Genomic DNA, 14373 nt, shown 5'->3' on the forward strand with positions numbered 1-14373 from the left:
CTCCTGCTGAAATTTCTGCTCCCTTCATCCCAGTAGCACATTTTCAACATCATGAGGAAATGGGCAGTAAGTGGGTCTTTTTCTGTTGAAATCAAAGGTAAAATTGGAAAGAAATGACATTCTAAGTAATTGGGTACTCATCTAATTCTCCTTTCTTTTCTTAACTGTTCACATTTTAGAGTAAAATGCAAAAATAAAGGTGGGTTTGAAATAATGGTATTTTCTTTTCTTCATTAAATACGGTGTTTCAGATTGCCACAGTGTGTACCATTCTGTGGTCATTGTTGTAAGGGAGATGAGAATAAGACAGTGTCTTCCCACTTGCAATACATGTAGATTATATGCATCTCAAGAGAGGTATACATGAGAGAATTTAGGAGGAAGAATTACTTCCTGATGTTAGCATTTAAAAACAAAAGGCATACATATAAATAGCCTTATTTACCCACAGCCTGCTATAGCACTTGGCTGGTTGCATCCAATGAGAGCTGTCACAAAATACTTAAGAAATGTTTGTTTAGATTTAATGCCAGGCATGATGGCTCACGCCTGTAATCCCAGCACTTTGGGGGTCTGAGGTGGGTGGATCACTTGAGGTCAGGAGTTCAAGACCAGCCTGGTCAACATGATGAAACCCTGTCTCTACTAAAAATACAAAACTTAGCCAGCCGTGGTGTTGCATGCCCGTAGTCCCAGCTATTCGGGAGGCTGAGGCAGGAGAATTGCTTGAACCCGAGAGGCGGAGGTTGTAGTGAGCCGAGATTGCACCAGTGCACTCCAGCCTGGGTGACAGAGTAAGACTGTCTCAAAAAAAAAAAAAAAAAGAACCACATTTAAAAGAAGATGGAAAACACCATGAAAAACGGGACATGTAGGGAGCCAGGATGTGATATGATATAAACCAGGAAATACTTTGCCAGTTTAATACAATTTTATTTATTTCTGTGAAAGCTCTTAGTGACCATTTAAAAATTACAAGGCTGGGTGTGGTGGCTCAGGCCTGTAATTCCAGCACTTTGGGAGGCTGAGGCAAGAGGATTGCTTGAGCTCAGGAGTTCAAGACCAGCCTGGACAACATAGTGAGACCTCATCTTGAGGAATAAAAAAAAAGTTAGCCAGGTATGGTGGCACATGCCCGTAGTCCTAGCTACTCGGGAGGCTGAGGCAGGAGGATCGCTTAAGCCTGGGAGGCTACAATGAGCCATAATCGTGCCACTGCATTCCAGCCTGGGCGACAGAGTGAGACCCTGTCTCAAAGAAAAACAAAATACATGTAACCATTCTGTCTATACTTACTACCATAAGGGAGACAATGAAGCATGAGTATCATTATTTATATTTTTGTGGTTAAGTACATTTGGGATATACAAACTTAGGTTCTTTTTTAATAGCAGTCCCTCTTTATTTTGAGAGCCTTTAATATACTAATGTGCATTATGGATCTTGCTATCTTCCAAGAGAAGATAGCATATGGTGTTCTAAAGTTTAATATGACTATAGAACCCATTTTCCTACGGAGGAAATTTATCAAGGAACATGACTTTGGACGTGCCGCTTTATGAGAAAATAAATTAAGCCTTTTTGCACCAACTTTTCTACTAAGTTGGGCTTTTGTGCTAGAATTTAGAAGATGCTGAAGATATTAGTTTTATTACTGTCTGATTCATATGTGTAAATATTATTTAAATTCAGTAATTAAGCTGTGTTCTAACAGAGACCAGTGAACTTTCTGTTTTACTTTTTGTTAAAACAGACTTCTTGATTACAATTACCAAAATTCTAAAGTATATCTGTGCATTTTGAAATACAGATGTTAAGATGCTTTAATTAGCTCTTTATATAGTTAATCTAATGCTTCCTAATGAAGAATAGAGTGACATCAGAAATCTCAGATGTAGAACAGTCACCAAATCAGTAATAATATATTTGATCCTAAAATATGGCCAGGTGCTGTGGCTTGTGTCTGTAATCCCAGCACTTTGGGAGGCTGAGGCGGGCAGATTGCCTGAGCCTCAGGAGTTCAAGACCAGCCTGGGCAACATGGTAAAACCCGTCTCTACAAAAAATACAAAAATTAGCCGGGCGTGGTGGTGCACGCCTGTAGTCCCAGCTACTTAGGGGGCTGAGGTGGGAGGATTGCTTGAGCCCAGGCTGTAGGGAGCTGTGTTTGCGTCACTGCACTCCAGTCTGGGTGACAGAGCGAGACTCCATCTCTTAAAAAAAAAAAAAAGTATGTATTTATGAGTGTGTATATATATGTATTTGATTTTAAAATACAACATACTTAAGTATTCCCAATTTATTTGTTGAGTCTGCCTCTCACCTGCCAGTGTTCATCTATCTGTGCTCGGCATTGAATATAACTAATTTCAGGCTTAATCCTCTTTCGTGTAGAAAAGTATATAGCCCTTACTTTTTCTATTCATTGTGGATGCTAGTCTGTCTGAGAGAGCCTTACGGCAAAAATGAGGAGGAACAAAAGGGAAGGACACAAACCTTTATTAGACATATGAAATCACTTGGAAGTTTTTTTAGCCTTGTAATGTATCTGCATGTGGAAGTGGGGAAATTGAAACACTTATGCTTACATTCTGGTGAATTAACTGATCCAAAGCAGTAGAGAGTGTTTGATATTTTTTACTTTTCCTCATTTGAGTTCAAAGGGCTTTGCAAATTATCAGATCTTCTGCAATAAGTTGCTAAAGCTGTTTCTCACCATCCTGTAGGACAGAAAACAAATTAAGTTTTTACTAGGATTTGTTTCTATTGCTACACTAATATAAAAGATTGGCAAGGCCGGGTACAGTGGCTCACGCCTGTAATCCCAGCACTTTGGGAGGCCGAGGCGGACAGATCACGAGGTCAGGAGATCGAGACCATCTGGCTAATATGGTGAAACCCCATCTCTACTAAAAATACAAAAAATTGGCTGGGTGTGGTAGCAGGCACCTGTAGTCCCAACTACTTGGGAGGCTGAGGCAGGAGAATTGCTTGAACCCAGGAGGCGGAGGTTGCAGTGAGCGGAGATCATGCCACTGCACTCCAGCCTGGGCGACAGAGCAAGACTGTCTCAAAAAAAAAAAAAAAAGATTGGCAAATCAAGGCTCTGACCAATGTATATGGCAATCAAGGCTCTGCCAATGTGTATGACAGAGATTACTACTAACTGCTGTAATCTAAAATACAAAAGTGTAATACTCCTTTTAGAAGCAGCTTTTCATACAGAGTATATTCATCTACAAATTAGTATCCATTTAAATGAATAATGTGTAATCAGAAAATCTGCTAATCGTGCCTCTGATATTTTTCTTGTTTTCAACGTATGGTTTCAATATCTTATTTTTTCAGTTGGCCGTAAACCAAAGACCCAGCAATCACCAATTTCCAATGGGTCTCCTGAGTTAGGTATAAAGAAGAAACCAAGAGAAGGAAAAGGTAATTTGGGGAGGGTTGCTTTGGAAGTGAGATGATTTTTTTTCAGTTAGGTGACATTTTTGTATTTGTAAGAAAATTATTTCTAATACATGCACATATGAGAATACTGTCGTTGGTAATAGTTCTTAATAAGGGATGTATCAGCATCATGTGGGGAGCTTTTTCAAAATATCTGTGCCCAGTTCTACACCACAGAGATTCTGTAGCCATAGTTGTATCATGGAGGATATAGGGACTTTTGGAAAAAGTCCTAAGGATGTCTGATACATCTCCTCCTTAAGAACCATTGACTTACGGGATAATAGCACCCATCCTCATATATAGCTACCCATAATTCAAAGGGGTTTACAACTAAGCCTTGTTTCTAATAATTTCTTTCTTTTCTTATTTTTGTGAGACAGTGTCTTGCTCTGTTGCCCAGGCTGGTGTGTGGTGGTGTGATCATAGCACATTGCAGCCTTGACCTCCTGGTCTTAAGCAGTCTTCCCGCCTCAGCCTTCTGAGTTGCTGGGACCACAGGCACATGCCACCATGCCTGGCTAATTTTTTTTTTTTTTTTTTTAATTTGTTGTATAGATGAGGTCTCACTATGCCACCCAGGCAGGTCTTAAATTCCTAGGCTCAAGTGATCCTTCTGCCTCAGCCTCTGAAAGTGCTGGGACTATAGGCATGAGCCACCACACCTAGCCTGATACATAACTTCTTAACTGTTTAGAAGAATTCAAGGCGAGCTAAATTTAATTTTCCAATCAACAAATGTCAGTCACATCAGTCACAGTTCAGAACAAAACCATGTTTTTGCTTATTTATTGACTTATTTTTACAGACAGGGCTGGAATGCAGTGGCGTGACCATAGCTCACTGCAGCCTTGCGCTGCTGTGCTTATAGCCTCCCAAGTAGCTGGGACTACATGCACACACCACCGCACCCAGCTAATTTTTTTTTTTTTTTTTTAAGAGATGGGGTCTTGTGCTTTGTTGCCCAGGCGGGTCTCGAATTCCTAGCTTCAAGAGATCCTCCAGCCTCACACTCCCAGAGTGCTGGGATTATAAGCATGAGCCACTGCCCCTTGCCTATTTTTGCTTTAGAATTTGTGTATCCTGATTAAAAATGAAAACAGCACCAAACCCTCCCCCATTCTGTGCTTTCCTAAATTGTTGAGTAAGATGATTTCAAGTAACATTTCTTTTTAAAATTATTTTTATTACTTTTTTATTATCCTTTTTTTTTTTTAAATTTTAAAATCTTTTGTAGAAACAGGGTGCCCCTGTTTTGCCCAGGCTTGTCCCAAACCCCTGGCCTCAAGCGATCCTCCCATCTTGGCCTCCCAAAGTGTTGGGATTATAGGCATGAGCCACTGCACCTGGCCTTTAATTTTCTTGTCACTCAGATTCTGACAGATAAAGTCTCATTTCAGTAGTGCTTTTAGATGTGTTCTGTCTGCCAATCTGATAACCAAAAATGTATCACTTTCATGAATAAGTGTTTTCAGACCAATATTCAATAGTTGGATAAATTTTACATTAATATATTTAAATTTATTCTGTCCTTATCAGGTGGTTTGACTTAAATTATGAAGTCTAGTTAAAAAAAAATTGTCACCAGTAAGCCTACCAAGAAATTTGGTATTTCGTTAGGCCAAAAAAAAAAAAAAAAAAAAAGTGACATTGAACACTTAGGAACTGGGGACCCAATTTGGGAGAGGCTTAGGATACTTTTCTTATTTCCTTGTTTGTCTTTGGTTGTTGTACACTTCTAACATCTTAGGTTTCTTCTTTTAATTTATATCGAAAACTTTAAAAGTTACATAGCAGTAAATATTAGAAAACTAAACTGTAAATATACAGTTATTACTGTTGTCTTTTAAATAATTCTTATCCTCAGTGGTATCACTTATACTCGAACATCTTTTGCCTAACACTGGAGAAAAACTGTGACCAGTTTTTACCAGTTAAAATCACATCTCATTACAGTTTCAGTCTTGTATTAAATTCGAGGCGGTGTGTTATAATTAATTAAAGCTATTACATTCAAACCTGTATTCAAAATCCAGCCAGTGTTTTTTCTTCTGTAAAATTGTGATAATTATGTTTGTCATAGGCAAATTCCTTATTACCTGGTAAAGAAAGCTTCTCTTTCTGAATCCTGTTTTCCCTAAAACCAGAAATATAATTTTTAATAATTTTTTTCTTTAGAGACAGGGTCTCACTCTGTCACCCAGGCTGGAATACAGTGACATGATCACAACTCATTGCAGCCTCAGCCTCCCAGGCTAAAGTATTCTTCTGCCTCAGCCTCCCAAGTAGCTGGGACCACAGGCACATACCACCATGTCTGGCTAATTTGAAAATTTTTTGTAGTGACGGGTCCCCCTATGTTGCCAAGGCTGTTCTCATTTCTCATACTCCTAGGCTCAAGTGATCCTTCAGCCTTGGCCTCCTTAGAATTGTTCATTTTAACTTGGGGATGGCAACATGGGTGCAGTGAGTGTTTAAAGATAATCTGAGGGCTTTTGATGAGTTTAATTCAAAACATGGAAACCTTATGTACAGGGCATTGTCTGTGTTATACGAACATTTCTTGTAGAGTAAAATCTTTGCTCACATTTACTACTATGTGAACAAAATAAAAATGCAAAAAAAAAATGTTTATGTAACTGAAGATTATACATGATTTGTTTTAATAGTTTTTAGGTAGTGATGCTGGTGTAATAGGGTCCTAGAGACACAAATGTAACATTGTAAAGTTAAAAGTCATTTTTTTGTTTGTTTGTTTGTTTTTTTGAGATGGAGTTTCGCTCTTGTTGCCCAGGCTGGAGTGCAATGGCGTGATCTCAGTTCACCGCAACCTCTGCCTCCCGGGTTCAAGTGATTCTCCTGCCTCAGCCTCCCTAGTAGCTGGGATTACAGACATGTGGCACCACGCCTGGCTAATTTTTATATTTTTAGTAGAGATGGGGTTTCTCCATGTCGGTCAGGCTGGTCTCAAACTCCCGACCTCAGGTGATCCGCCTGCCACGGCCTCCCAAAGTGCTGGGATTACACACATGAGCCAACACGCCCGGCCAAAGGTCAGCTTTTTTAGGTCAGTAGATGCATAATGGGTTGAACTCTGCGTTATTAATAAACTTACTGGATTTTCAAGGAAAGCCACAATGAAAGTGAAATGCCAGAGAAAAAACATCAGTACTTTGATTGAAGGTGTTGGGGTAGTGGTAGCTTGTTTTCGAAGCTTCCCACATAGCCTATATCTTAGATCTGGATTTAAGGATAGTAAACGAATAGTGCATGGAATCCTACAGATGACCTATCTTTTTCGTCTCAGGACTCTTTTCTGTTCTTTTTCTCTTGAGACGGAGTCTCGTTCTGTCGCTCAGGCAGGAGTGCAGTGGCGTGATCTCTGCTCACTGCAACATCCGCCTCCTGGGTTCAAGTGATTCTCCCGCTTCTGCCTCGTGAGTAGCTGGGATTACCGGCACCCGCCATCATGCCTGGCTAATTTTTGTATTTTTGTAGAGATAGGGTTTCACCATGTTGGCCAGGCTGGTCATGAACTCCTGACCTCAGGTGATCCACCCACCTTGGCCTCCCAAAATGCTGGGATGACAGGCGTGAGCCACCTTGCCCAGCCTTCTGTTCTTCTATTAATAAGAACCTTGGCACCTAGAGGTTATGAAGGAATAAAATAAAAACAATCTGAAAAGCCTCTTCTAATGACTGCTGCCCACTACTCTCTCCTCCTTAATAAGGGAAAAAAGAGTGTGATACTTTCTTCTTTTTGGGATCAAGTTTTTTATTTTACTTGCCCAGATTCCTTTTTGTTCTTTTATGCACATCCTAGCCATCTTCCAAGACTTGATGATGGCCTCCCAGTCCACTTTATTTTCACTCCTGGAATCCCACAGACATATTTTCTATGATTATTTGGAATATAATTATGCATTGCTTTGTGATAGACCTTATATTGTTTCAAATTGTTATTTATTTCTTGCATTGTTGTTTAACTTATCATCTACTTTCTTTTCCCTTCTCAACTAAATTATAAATTCCTTGAGGCAGGGACCAGGTTTTAAATTCATCTCCTTAAGCATGGTATGCGATGAATAAGCATTTTATTCTGCAGAAATATTCTAATATTTCCTCATTTTAAAATTTTACTAGTAGTGTGATCCAGAGCTAATGTTACAGTTAACATTTGATGAATACTTGACTAATTTTAAGGAATTACCGTATTTTTCCATTTTGGGACCTCAGATTTTAAGATATAAGTATATATAATGAAATCCTTTAAACATTATCTTCTGTCTACTGGGTGTAATCAGTAGAAAGCGATTAGAAATTTTTTTTTTTAAATCTGTTTTTAGAGGCAGTAATGTTCTTTTTTTTTTTTTCTTTTTTCCGAGACAGGGTTTCACTCTGTCGCCCAGGCTGGAGTGCAGTGGTGCGATCTCGGCTCACTGTAACCTCTGCTTCCTGGGTTCAAGCGATTCTCATGCCTCAGCCTCCCAAGTAACTGGGATTACAGGTGTGTGCCACCATGCCCAGCTAAATTTTACATTTTTAGTAGAGATGGGGTTTCACCGTGTTGGCCAGGCTGGTCTCGAACTCCTGACCTCACATGATACGCCCACCTCCCGGCCTCCCAAAGTGCTGGGATTACAGGTGTGAGCCACCACATCCAGCCAACAGTAATGTTCTTTGCTATCAAGTGTTAATTGACTGGTAGTACTGAGGAAAATGATAAGAAAACGCTTAAAGGGTTGAGGGTAGTTTGCACTTATAATACATACACCTCAGAGTTCATGCCTGTAGGTGAATCAAAGAAAAGTAAGTTTCTTACAAAAAGACCCTATGTCTGATGCCTAAAAGTTTTATACATTTCATTGTATTTTGCTTGCCTATCCAATAAAATTACTAAGTACCTTTTGATGAATTTTGATCATGGAATTTAGGCTTATCATATGATAAAGAAAGGTGTAAATAAATTTATTCAGTTTAAATCTGTATAAACTAATAAATTTGATTCTGTTTAATTCAGGTTAACTTTGCCTAAGCAATTATGCCTTTGCCTTTACTGAACTCCAAATCTAGGATAGGGTGATGTGTAATAGTATAAAAGCCAGAACCTGTATTTTAGCATCATAACTATAAGCATACATAGGGGATACCTTTTTTTAAAAGTAGAAACAGGCCGGACACGGTGGCTCACACCTGTAATCCCAGCATTTTGGGAGGCTGAGGCGGGTGGATCACCTGAGGTCAGGAGTTCAAGACCAGCCTGGCAACATGGTGAAACCCGGGTGTGGTGGATTGTGCCTGTAATCCCAGCTACTCGGGAGGCTGAGGCAGGAGAACTGCTTGAACCTGGGAGGTGGAGGTTGGAGTGAGCCAAGATGGTGCCACTACACTCCAGCCTGGGCGACAGAACAAGACTCTGTCTCCAAAAAAAAAAAAAGTAGAAACAAGTATATTCAGGATTTTTATGTTACAATGAAGGACACTTTATTTGCTTTTAATTATGTATTTAATTATGTTAATGAATTTTTAATCAATGTCTGTCATTGTTTTTAAAGGAAACACAACCTATTTGTGGGAGTTTCTTTTAGATCTACTTCAAGATAAAAATACTTGTCCCAGGTATATTAAATGGACTCAGAGAGAAAAAGGCATATTCAAGCTGGTGGATTCAAAGGCTGTCTCTAAGCTTTGGGGAAAGCATAAGAACAAACCAGACATGAACTATGAAACCATGGGACGAGCTTTGAGGTAAAAACTCAGCTAGTATTCAAACAAAATTTGTGTATTTCTTTATATTGTCTATTAGCTGTTTAAAGAGAAGCTGAAAATCCTTTACAACTTTTAACTTTGGGGGATACTCTAGAGGAGCTTCTTAGATTTGGAAGTAGGTGGGGAGATAGGAGTTTGGTCTATGTGCTTATAATTTTAACATAATTGGAAAATTCATTTTTGCAGAAAATGTGCTTTTGTACTTAGGACTGTTTCTTAATAGAAATTATGAAGTTGTAGGCTTAAAAAAACTAAACCTCAACAAATTATGGTTCTTATAGTTAGTTTTTTAGTTTTTAGGAGTTTGTTATAAATGGATTTATGTTGATAGGAAAATTTATCTTAAGTTTTATCAGTTTGGCCGGGCACGGTGGCTCACACCTATAATGCCAGAACTTTGGGAGGCTGAGGCGGGCGGATCACTTGAGGTCAGGAGTTCAAGACCAGCCTGGCCAACATGGGGAAACCCTGTCTCTTCTAAAAATATAAAAATTAGCCAGGCCTGGTGGTGTTCGCCTGTAATCCCAGCTATTTGGGAGGCTGAGGTAAGAGAATTGCTTGAACCCAGGAAGCGGAGGTTGCAGTGAGCCAAGAATGTGCCATTGCACTCCAGCCTGGGCGACAGAGCAAGACTCTGTCTCCAAAAAAAAAAAAAAAATTATCAGTTTGATAAACCCACACAATTCTTTCGTTGTAAAGTACATGGCTTCTTCTAATTAAGGGTGTTTTTAAGTGAACACATGGTTTATGTGACAGTATTCGCATATCTCTACTAAGTAAGTGTGGCTTAGGTGATTTTTCCAGTAATATCAGTTTGTTTTTATAACCTATGTAAATCAGAAAATAATTTCTACCATTGTCAGTATAGTAAAATATTCAATGGTAAGGTAAATTATTTCTTTTAAGAAAAAGAATGAACTTTCAGCCAGTTTATAGGTCTTAAGTTTGTAGGACCTTGGCCCCAGGTTCCAACTTGATTCCTACTCTAAATTTGTAACCTTTTGAGCAGTCTAGGCAGTAAGAGTTTGTTTTTTTCTCATCTGTTATTAGGGATAAGGGAATTTTTCTGTTACTATCCACTGTACATGGTCTTTTTGGCGGGGGTGGAGTGGGGTGGAGAAATAATATACTTGATTAATTTGGTACATTTTCCTCTTACAGATACTACTACCAAAGGGGAATTCTTGCGAAGGTTGAAGGACAGAGGCTTGTATATCAGTTCAAGGATATGCCCAAAAACATAGTGGTCATAGATGATGACAAAAGTGAAACCTGTAATGAAGATTTAGCAGGAACTACTGATGAAAAATCATTAGAACGAGTGTCACTGTCTGCAGAAAGTCTCCTGAAAGCAGCATCCTCTGTTCGCAGTGGAAAAAATTCATCCCCTGTAAACTGCTCCAGAGCAGAGAAGGGTGTAGCTAGAGTTGTGAATATCACTTCCCCTGGGCACGATGCTTCATCCAGGTCTCCTACTACCACTGCATCTGTGTCAGCAACAGCAGCTCCAAGGTAAGTGAAGTAAACCATTAGTTATAATGTATTTACTTTTTTAAAAAGTCTCTGTGGTGAAAACAAAATGTCCTTTTGCTTAATATTAATGTTCTAAGAACCCAGTGTTGTCAGGACTTTGAAAAGTGCTTGATGTTTTAATTATATTTTTATTGTTGTTAAAGTAGATGTCTTGCTGGGTTCAGTGGCTCACGCCTGTAATCCTAGCACTTTGGGAGTCCAAGACAGGAGGATTGCCTGAGGACAGGAGGTCATCACAAGCTTTGGCAACATAATGAGACCTCCTCTCTATAAAATAAAAATAAAAAATTGCTGAGCATGGTGGCACACACCTGTAGTCCTAACTACTCAGGAAGCTAAGGCAGGAGAGTCACTTGAGCTTAGAAGTTGGAGGTTGTAGTGAGCTAAGATTGCACCACTATACTCCAGCCTAGGCAGCAGACTGAGACCTTATCTCAAAAAAAAAAATAAAAAAAAGTAGATGTCTTAAATAACCTGAATTGGTTTTTATGGTTTTATCGATGGAGCTTAATGTAGGCTTTAGTTTTTAAAATATATTTGTGTCATGGTATGTTTGTGTCAAACATCAGGGATTGCCAGTACCTCTGTAAAATTTGGGAGCACTAATTTTACACATTTTGGATTTGTATTCATCTTTTACCCAGGAGACCTATTTTCTCATTTGGCATTAAATATAATCAGCTTTTTTCTTTCTAATGTACTAGGACAGTTCGTGTGGCAATGCAGGTACCTGTTGTAATGACATCATTGGGTCAGAAAATTTCAACTGTGGCAGTTCAGTCAGTTAATGCAGGTGCACCATTAATAACCAGCACTAGTCCAACAACAGCGACCTCTCCAAAGGTAGTCATTCAGACAATCCCTACTGTGATGCCAGCTTCTACTGAAAATGGAGACAAAATCACCATGCAGCCTGCCAAAATTATTACCATCCCAGCTACACAGCTTGCACAGTGTCAACTGCAGACAAAGTCAAATCTGACTGGATCAGGAAGCATTAACATTGTTGGAACCCCATTGGCTGTGAGAGCACTTACCCCTGTTTCAATAGCACATGGTACACCTGTAATGAGACTATCAATGCCTACTCAGCAGGCATCTGGCCAGACTCCTCCTCGAGTTATCAGTGCAGTCATAAAGGGGCCAGAGGTTAAATCGGAAGCAGTGGCAAAAAAGCAAGAACATGATGTGAAAACTTTGCAGCTAGTAGAAGAAAAACCAGCAGATGGAAATAAGACAGTTACCCACGTAGTGGTTGTCAGTGCGCCTTCAGCTATTGCCCTTCCTGTAACTATGAAAACAGAAGGACTAGTGACATGTGAGAAATAAAATAGCAGCTCCACCATGGACTTCAGGCTGTTAGTGGCAGTACTGACATAAACATTTGCAAGGGAAGTCATCAAGAAAAGTCAAAGAAGACTTTAAAACATTTTTAATGCATATTCGAAAACAATCAGACTTTACTGGAAATAAATTACCTATCCCATGTTTCAGTGGGAAATGAACTACATATTGAGATGCTGACAGAAAACTGCCTCTTACAGTAGGAAACAACTGAACCCATCAATAAGAAAAAGGATTGAAAGGGACCAAGCAGCTCACTACGATATCAAGTTACACTAAGACTTGGAACACTAACATTCTGTAAGAGGTTATATAGTTTTCAGTGGGAGGGGTTGGGATGGGTAATCTCATTGTTACATATAGCAATTTTTGATGCATTTTATATGCATACCAGCAATTATTACTGTGTTCGCACAGTTCTCACTTAACTGGTGCTACGTGAAGACTCTGCTAATATAGGTATTTTAGAATGTGAATTGAAGAATGGATCCCAAAAACTTCAGAAAGAGGATAGCAAAAAAAGATCTAGTGCGATTTTTTATATATATATATATATATATATACACACACATATATATATATCATATAGCTTAAGCTGATTTAAAACAAAGGCCTTAGACTAATTTTCGGTTTTCTTTCTTGAAATAAGCTAATGGCTTGTTTGTGTAAAGCTTTTTTATTAAAAGAAAAATTTTAAAAATCTTGTACCTAGCACAGTATTGTTATAGAATTTACATGTAACATTTTATATGGTAGTTTAAGTCTGTCAGTTTCTTAATTGTGGACAAATTAACAGTTGGCCTTTTGCTGTAACATGCCTGTGTCACTCACTTAGCCCTGGCATTTGTGCAGACACATCATTTTCAGTTCTGCTGTCACTTGGAAGTTCAGGCTCAGCATGAATTTTTGTCAGGTAGCTCTAATACCTGGAGTTTTCTTTCTTTCTTTTTTTGTTTTGTTTTGTTTTGTTTTTTAGTTGAAGTTTATGAGGGAAATACCAGTGTTCAGATTTGAACTATAATAGTTTGTATATTCAACATTTGAAGTATATTCTATTTTGTTGTACTCTTGTTTCAAAGTGTATTCAAGTAGGTTTTCTGAAATATAGAAATGAAATTTATCTTCTGTTTTGGTCTCTGGTGATATTTTAAACAATATTTAAAAGCCACTATAGAAGTGTTTTAGTTAAGAAGTGATAAAACATCTCTATTCTCCTTCCCAACTACTGCATGAAGAAATTCTACTTCTGTTTTGTTCCATTATATTAATATTTGGCAAATATCTGCATGTTGCCAGTTTCTTTCTAATTATAATGATGAACTATAATGTTCTGCTTAACATAATGAATTTAGTATTTTAGTTGGCTGCACTTAAAGAATTTATATTTGTAAAACACTTCAAACCATTTGTTTCACAATCAGACCTTTTGTGGATAAAAGGAACAATTACTCTTCTAACCCTTTTACAGATTAGGAAGTTAAGGTATCTGAAGGATTACATAAACTATGTAATTTCAATACTGTCTGTCACTCCATATCTTAATGCTCTTTCTACTACAAAGAAAAGTTACCTATTTTTACATGTTTTAGAAATGTAGATGAACTCATACATAATATTTTTTGTCTTTTAATTGTGTATTTGATCACATACTAAGGTCAGAGATTGTTTATAACAGTTCCCTTTGTAATCTTTTAAACTTTTCCATAAATATATTGATGATACTTTTATACAAAAGCTCAAAGAAAAACTCATTTGATTCTTTTCCCATTTGGGAGTTACTCTCAAATTCTATCTCCTTTTAAAACATTTCCAAAATATTTCAGCTTTGAAAAGCAATATTAAGTGCTTTGGCACTTAATTGTATTATCTTGTTTATTGCACTGTGACTTCATTTGTTTGTCATGTCTTCCATAATACTCATTTAGAGCAACGATTATATTTTATGCCATACCTACCCCTCTCCCCAAGTGCTGAGCATATTAGACACTCAGGTCAGACATTTATTGATTTTAGGAACATTTGCTGAGAATATAAGTCACATGCTTAAATACTTTGCTTCTATGCTGGATTCTTCATCAGTTCTAACAGGGTTAAACCAGGGCTATCTAGCTACCTCTGCTACTCTACTGGAAATTTTTTTCTCTTTGAGAATAAGCACATCTAAAGTCTAGACTTGGAGCCAGGTGTGGTGGCTCACGCCTGTAATCCCAGAACTTTGGGAGCCAAGGTGGGTGGATTCCTTGAGGCCTAGAGTTTGAGACCAGCCTGGCCAAC

General features: G+C 38.3%; 1 protein-coding gene across 18 annotated transcripts in view; it reads left to right on the forward strand.

The window, feature by feature from the left end:
- Positions 1-13224, forward strand: part of ELF2 (E74 like ETS transcription factor 2) — a 130174-nt gene extending 116950 nt beyond the window's left edge. For 12 of the 18 annotated variants that reach the window (XM_030815694.1, XM_030815684.1, XM_030815687.1 and 9 more), the window contains 4 exons: positions 3349-3435; positions 9009-9201; positions 10384-10734; positions 11460-13224. In XM_030815694.1, the coding sequence (XP_030671554.1) occupies positions 3349-3435; positions 9009-9201; positions 10384-10734; positions 11460-12084 (1256 nt within the window). In that variant the 3' untranslated portion in view covers positions 12085-13224. The remainder of the gene's footprint in view (positions 1-3348; positions 3436-9008; positions 9202-10383; positions 10735-11459) is intronic. The other 6 variants (XM_030815696.1, XM_030815697.1, XM_030815689.1 and 3 more) reach the window with 1 other exon arrangement.
- Positions 13225-14373: the final 1149 nt, after the last annotated feature.

The sequence above is a fragment of the Nomascus leucogenys genome, chromosome 7b (genome assembly GCF_006542625.1).
Source record: "Nomascus leucogenys isolate Asia chromosome 7b, Asia_NLE_v1, whole genome shotgun sequence".
Taxonomy (NCBI): Eukaryota; Metazoa; Chordata; class Mammalia; order Primates; family Hylobatidae; genus Nomascus; species Nomascus leucogenys.